The sequence below is a fragment of the Schistocerca cancellata genome, chromosome 2 (genome assembly GCF_023864275.1).
Source record: "Schistocerca cancellata isolate TAMUIC-IGC-003103 chromosome 2, iqSchCanc2.1, whole genome shotgun sequence".
Lineage (NCBI taxonomy): Eukaryota > Metazoa > Arthropoda > Insecta > Orthoptera > Acrididae > Schistocerca > Schistocerca cancellata.
In genome coordinates this window covers 247428207-247435398 of record NC_064627.1, presented here as the reverse complement: position 1 = coordinate 247435398, position 7192 = coordinate 247428207, and the positions used below count along the sequence as shown (strand labels likewise).

General features: G+C 40.1%; 1 protein-coding gene across 4 annotated transcripts in view; it reads right to left on the bottom strand.

Annotated features, from left to right (window-relative positions):
* Positions 1-7192, bottom strand: part of LOC126161579 (lactosylceramide 4-alpha-galactosyltransferase-like) — a 441277-nt gene that overhangs the window by 45797 nt on the left and 388288 nt on the right. For all 4 annotated transcript variants that reach the window (XM_049917522.1, XM_049917521.1, XM_049917520.1 and 1 more), the window contains one exon: positions 5728-6047. In XM_049917522.1, the coding sequence (XP_049773479.1) occupies positions 5728-6047 (320 nt within the window). The remainder of the gene's footprint in view (positions 1-5727; positions 6048-7192) is intronic.

The following is a 7192-nucleotide window of genomic DNA, read 5'->3' as shown; positions in this document are numbered from 1 at the left end:
GTGCAGGCATGGAAGGGGGTGGAAGAACTGACAAAAAAAATCAAGAAAGAAACATGGTTAAAGAACTAACTAGGAGAAGTACATGAGGTCTCCTGTTCCAAGAAGCCTCGCATTCGCCCCATGACAGTAAACACACACAGCTGGCACTATCATTTATACAATTTCATTACACCCAAGAAGCACCTTAAAGAAATTACTAGCAAACAGACCTCTATCACTAACATGGTTTACGTGGCAGTAGTGCACTTGGTTCACATTGCTGCCAGCTATGTGGTCCAGTCATGTTCAACAGTATTCATACTGCTACTTTGTTATGGTGTAGTAGGGTCTCACAGGTTGGTGAGTGGGTGCTGAATCAAATATGCTGTTAAGGGTTAAGATATGTTTACCCAAATATTGAAATAGCTGTGAGGTTATTTCTGAATGTGCCAGTGAATTTATCACCTTGTAAATGCAGTTCCAGCAAATTAAAAATGATAAATTATGTAAGATCAAATATGGGTGGAAACAGACTATCAAACTTAGCTATTTTGTTGATAGAATGTGACAAAGTTGATAATCTTCACTTTTAGACATAATTAATGAGTTTGCTTTGCTCAAAGCAAGTAAATGCAAACTAAAATTATAATAGAAACACAATTCCTGGAAAGAGGTATTTCTCAATACTTAATTACAGAGTTTTTTGGAATAATGTCCATGGAAAAACAGCAGTCCATAAAAATGTAGTAAAAGTATTTCAGTAAAAGCACTGTTGATCACATATTAATTAATATTTCATTCTGTTACAGAATTTGATCTTTTATAGGATGATCATCCATTCATTTTACTCTGTGAGGAATAGTAATACACTTTCTTAGAGGTCAAAGGACATGAATACAATGATAAGAATAAAATAATATAAAAATATGGTTGATATGCTTTTAGTGACAGTAGTATACAGTGCCATGGAGCATAATGCTCTTGAGAGGTGTGAAGAACAAGGCTGAATAAGGCTCAGTTACTCATATATTACTGGCCATTAAAATTGCTACATCAAGAAGAAATGCAGCTGATAAACGGGTATTCATTCGACAAATATATTATACTAGAACTGACATGTGATTACATTTTCACGCAATTTGGGTGCATTGATCCTGAGAAATCAGTACCCAGAACAATAACCTCTGACCGTAATAATGGTCTTGATACACCTGGGCATTGAGTCAAACAGAGCTTGGATAGCCTGTACAGGTACAGCTGCCCATGCAGCTTCCACACGATACCACAGTTCATCAAGAGTAGTGACTGGCGTACTGTGACGAGCCAGTTGCTCGGCCACTATTGACCAAATGTTTTCAATTGGTGAGACATACGGAGAATGTGCTGGCCAGGGCAGCAGTTGAACATTTTCTGTATCCAGAAAGGCCCATACAGGACCTGCAACATGCGGTCGTGCATTATCCTGCTAAAATGTAAAGTTTCGTAGGGATCGAACGGAGGGTAGTGCCACGGGTCGTAACACATCTGAAATGTAACGTCCACTGTTCAAACTGCCGTCAATATGAACAAGAGGTGACCGGGACGCGTAACCAATGGCACCCCGTACAATCACGCCGGGTGATACGCCAGTATGGTGATGATGAATACACGCTTCCAATGTGCGTTCATCGCGATGTCGCCAAACACGGATGCAACCATCATGATGCTGTAAACAGAACCTGGATTCATCTGAAAAAATGACGTTTTGTCATTCGTACACCCAGCTTCGTCGTTGAGTACACCATCGCAGGCGCTCCTGTCTGTAATGCAGCGTCAAGGGTAACCGCAGCCATGGTCTCCGAGCTGATAGTCCATGCTGCTGCAAACATCGTCAAACTGTTCGTGTAGATGGTTGTTGTCTCACAAACGTCCCCATCTGTTGCCTCAGGGATCGAGACGTGGCTCCACGATCCATTACAGCCATGCAGATAAGATGCATGTCATCTCGACTGCTAGTGATACGAGGCCATTGAGATCCAGCACGGCGTTCCGTATTACTCTCCTGAACCCACCGATTCCATATTCTGCTAACAGCCATTAGATCTCGACCCACGCAAGGAGCACTGTCGCGATACGATAAACCGCAATCACGATAGGCTACAATCCGACCTTTATCAAAGTCGGAAATGTGATGGTACGCATTTCCCCTCCTTACACGAAGCATCAGAACAACATTTCACCAGGCAACGCCGATCAACTGCTGTTTGTGTATGAGAAATCGGTTGGAAACTTTACTCATGTCAGCACGTTGTAGGTGTCGCCACCGGCGCCAACCTTGTGTGAATGCTCTGAAAAGTTAATCATTTGCATATCACAGCATCTTCTTCCTGTCGGTTAAATTTTGCGTCTGCAGCACGTCATCTTTATGGTGTAGCAATTTTAATGGCCAGTAGTGTAGTTTAATAGTGAAACCTCCAACCTCCGCCTACAGCCTAACATCACTAATACGTGACAATTTCATAAAGAAGACTCTACCCACCACATTTTGCATAATATTACGTATTACAGACATTATGCCGGAGGTGATCGGTGGAGCCTTCACTACTAAACTTCAAGCAACTGGGCCTTATTCAGCAGTGTCCACACACCTCCAGAGCAAGCTTCTCCACGCCACTGTCTCCTGCTGTGACCAAGGATATATTAACCATACTATTATATTATTTTATTCTTATGACTGTATTTATTCAAGTCCTTTGATCTCTATGAAAGTGTATTACTCTTCTTCGCAGAGTAAAATGGACTGATGTTGATCCTACAAGAGGTCAAAACCAGTCACTGAATGGAATAAGTAACTTATATGTGATCAAGGCTACTTTTATTGATATAAGTTTATCTTAATTATAAACCTTTTTCTTTTATTGCTAACTAATAACTTATACACTATTAATAACTTGTGGGGAGCAAATAAAATTTGTTCTTCATTACAGATCTTACTAAAACTAATGTACAGTAGTGTCTAAAACCAATAAGATGTAGATTTTTTATCTCAATTTCTTTTAGGAACAATATAGAATCTGTAATAACTTAATACAGTGATACATTTAATTTGTTGTATGCAATATTTTTCATCAGTATAGTTCATTAGTGTAATATTTTCTGGAATGCTATTTTTATTTTCAGAAGAGCTGTATTATTACAAAATTTGTAGATAATGCATGGGCAGAAAATGTATAATGGTTTTGTACAATGCTAAAAGGGGGTGGCTTGTCTTCTGGAGTTCTGACAAACACACACAATCACCCAGGTAATCGTCTGACCAAATATATAGATTTTCCCCCTCTTACAAGCTTTTATGAAAAAGTTTTTGCTAGGTTTTAGTCAAACAACTATTTTCATTTTCAAGAAGTTCCAAACATTTTTTCTCTGCATGCTTTTTTATGCTTTTTATTAACTTACTTTTTTAGCTCCTTACTTATGATCAAATTGTTTGACTTACACTTTTAGTCACATTACTGTGACCACCGGCCAAAAGCCTGAATACCACCTTTTGCAGCGTGTACCTCTGTGACACATGCAGGAAGAGAGTCAGTGAAGTTCTGGAAGGTACTGACAGGGATGTGAAGCCAAGCTGACTCCAATGCACTAGGTTTCCCAGTTGAGGATCCATGGTACGAACGGCCTGATTGAGGTAATCTCAAAGATTCTTGATTATGTTTAAATCCAGAAGTTTAGTGGCCAGGAGATTAAGGCAAACTCACCCTGGTGCTCTTCGAAGGATGCATAAACACTGTGACCTGTGTGAAATATTGCATTGTCCTGCTGGTAGATGTCATCATACTGAAGAAACACAAACTGCACATAGTGGTGGACATGGTCCTCAAGGATAGATGCATATTTATGTTGATACATTATTACTTCCTGAATCATGAAACATGATTAATCTGAAAAGGCTACCTGTCACCACTCAGTGGGTGTCCAGTTAGGGCATTAGCATGCTAATTCTGGCCTTCAATGATCATGCCCTCCTGCATGTCAGAGAATTCACTCATTTCCACATTACAATGACTGTACTGTTTCCTGAGACTCCTCTAAATGCTTTTTGTACCCCCCACTGTAGGTGCTGCTGTCTGTCTTCTGTGAGTGTTTACTGCACATTGACACTGAACATAGGCGGTGGTCACATTAATGTGACTGGAAATCATATCAGTTTAAACCTATAACTCATAAAAGGTTTTAACCTATTATCACTATCATTTTGACATATAAGATGTTGGAGGTATCCTAGACATTTCTTCAACAGTAGGTTTCTTGGGCGTAGCTCCAAGAGCTACCACACTTCGCAGTACAAGTCATCTGATGTACTGATAAAGCATCTAGTGATGAGAAGCAATGCAATCTTTCAACAGACAATGAGCAGCAAACAAACCTACTATTAGAAGGACACAATTGCGCAGCACTACCATGAAGAAAGCTTCACTAGAGTCCAGTAGAGAAACTGAATCAATAGCTCATGTGTGATAATGTGCACAGTTTGTTATTTCAAATAGTTTATATCAAGGATTTACATAAAAAGAAGTTGGTATCACATACGAGGGCCATTCAATAAGTAATGCTACACTTTTTTTTTTTCTGAAAGCAGGATGGTTGTATTCAGGGTTCTGAAATAACAAATTATTCCACACTATTTTGGCTACAAACCCTGTTTTTCAACGTAATCTCTGGTCAGAGTCAACATCTAGCTGAGTCTATAATCCCCCATCATCCACGTACTGCTACCCTTGGAGTGCGTACTTCACTGGGCCAAACAGCTGGAAGTTGGAAGGTGCGACATATGGGCTGTAGGTTGGATGAGGAAGAAGAGTCCACAGAAATTTTGTGAGCTCCTTTTGGAGCACAGACTTGTGTGAGGCCCAGCAATGTCATGGAGATGGAGAAGTTCATTGAATTTTTTGGTGATGAACACACTGAATGAGAGTGTCTGTATGTTCCAATGTTTCAGGAGTCACAGCCACATGCAGCTGGCCGGCACACAGGAGACCAGACAGGTGATGAGAGACACCTCAGCCAATGACTCACCATGCTTTTGTTCACTGCCAGGTCTCCATACACATACTGCAAGCACCTCCGAATATCTGCGATACTCTGGTTTTCCACCAAAAGAAACTACCGATAGCTCTCTGCTTGGAACATGCCTCCATTGCAGACGCCATTTTCAAGGGTACATAAAATGCTGCAACCTTAATGAAACGGTAGGGGCTGATGTGGGAATATTCCACAATGTCCCACAACAAATTCCGCATTTTTCAACCAAAATGGTGGAGCAAAGAAAATGTGTTGCAATACTTATTGAGTACCCTTTGCAGAAAGATTGCTTCCTGGCCATTCTGTGATTTTATGTAGACTAAAGGTATTTTGGAGTAGGTATTTCAGAGTAATCATTTTTGAAATCACACTGGAGTGGCAGTGATTGCTTTTAACAGTCAAAACAACATTCAGTCCAGATTGCAACAAATCTTATTTTATCACTGGCTTCAGTCAAAAATGACCACTTTCAGACCAATACCTGAGTATATACACAACTTTTTTTCTATATTGCTTGTATGTTAGTTTGTAAGATGAACAGCTGTGCCATACTTGGCCAATTTAGTTAATTTCAGAGTTACTGGTCTGAAGAGGTCACTTTTCACTAAAACCATTTACTACAATTAATAAATTAATATTCATTACAATCTGGACTGATTTTTTTTATACGAGATAAGAGTAATTTACCTGAGTACGACAAAGTCGAGGTCCAGGTAGACACCACCATATTTCCATAGCGCCACCAGTCGCATGACGTCAGAGGCATGTTCTATTGGCCAGTGACTGGCAGCAAGAGCGCCTTGCTCTATGAGGGGCGTGTATAGTGGCGTGTCACTCAGGAACTCTGCCAGAGGAACATACACCGCTGTGGCACCCGCTGGCACCCAACGGACAGGGAGGGGTGTAACACATGTGTGCAGCACATAGATATGCCACCCAGGATGGTGCCGTGCTGCAGACTCCACAGCGCATGCTTGCCTCGGTCTCAGCCCAGACCACGACACATTCTGTAAAATGTAAGCAAAATGTGTGTCTAGAGCAAACACTTAACTATGTCGTTGAGAGCTGCTTCTACTGTCTTCTTGTTTCTTCCTTGTTCTGCAGATTAAGGGTTTTAAAATGGCAGAATGTAAATTTGAAAACATGCTTTATTAGACTCAGACTAAAAAGGGGAAGGGTACAGGGCAGTGGTGGATACAGAAATACCTCAAGGAGGTGGCGCTATGTATGGGAAATAATTGTTATGTTACCAGTATTAGTAAAAATATTTTTACGAGTCTCATAACAATATTTTTACTGAGAAATTGCTATGAACTACTATTATTAATACTTCATAATCAACTGATCACTCTCACTCTTGACTAATCTTCACACTTGCGCTGGCTACAACTAGGACTTATTCATTCTTCAATCTTAATATTTCTGCTTCTGAATGTAAACTAGCATCCTATTTCGCGAAAAGTCCGAATTTATAACGCTACTTGTCGAAGGTTCTCTGTACCAGGAAACAGCATTCTATTCACAACTTTTCTCAAACAAATGCCAGACAGAATAACGCATCAAGATCACTAGAATGGCCACGATTTTTCTAGTAGGTATGTGTTAGCTATCTATGTGCCAGACAGAAATGTATAAAATACGATGACGTGGGTGCTACATAGGTTAAGTACAACTACTCAATAACTCGATTCAGTTGAGTCGACTGACAAAAGAAACGAATGAATAGCATGTGGACTGACTAGCGGAGGTGGTGCGGGTGGGAATGCGGGCATATGGATTTGCCACTGGTACAGGGCAGAAGATCTCTGGTCATGGGGGGCGGGGTCTTCATACCTATAAATGTGTTAGAAATTTTAGAATAATGATGTTTAGTAAACAGATAATAGTTTATCAAATTGCAAGTTAAAAATAATCTTTTTATCCACTTAAGAAAAATTATCTTTATAGTCAACCACTATACAAACGCTACACACAACATTCATTTGAAAATGACCATGCATTTATGATCACGATGGTTCCTAACTACTCTCTACTATGAGCCTACAGGCTACATGGAGAAAGAAAAATTACTGTTAATGGATGTATAGGCCATGATCCATCCTCAAAACAATCTTGCGAGTCTTTTTTTAGTGAAATGAATTCACCCACCTGT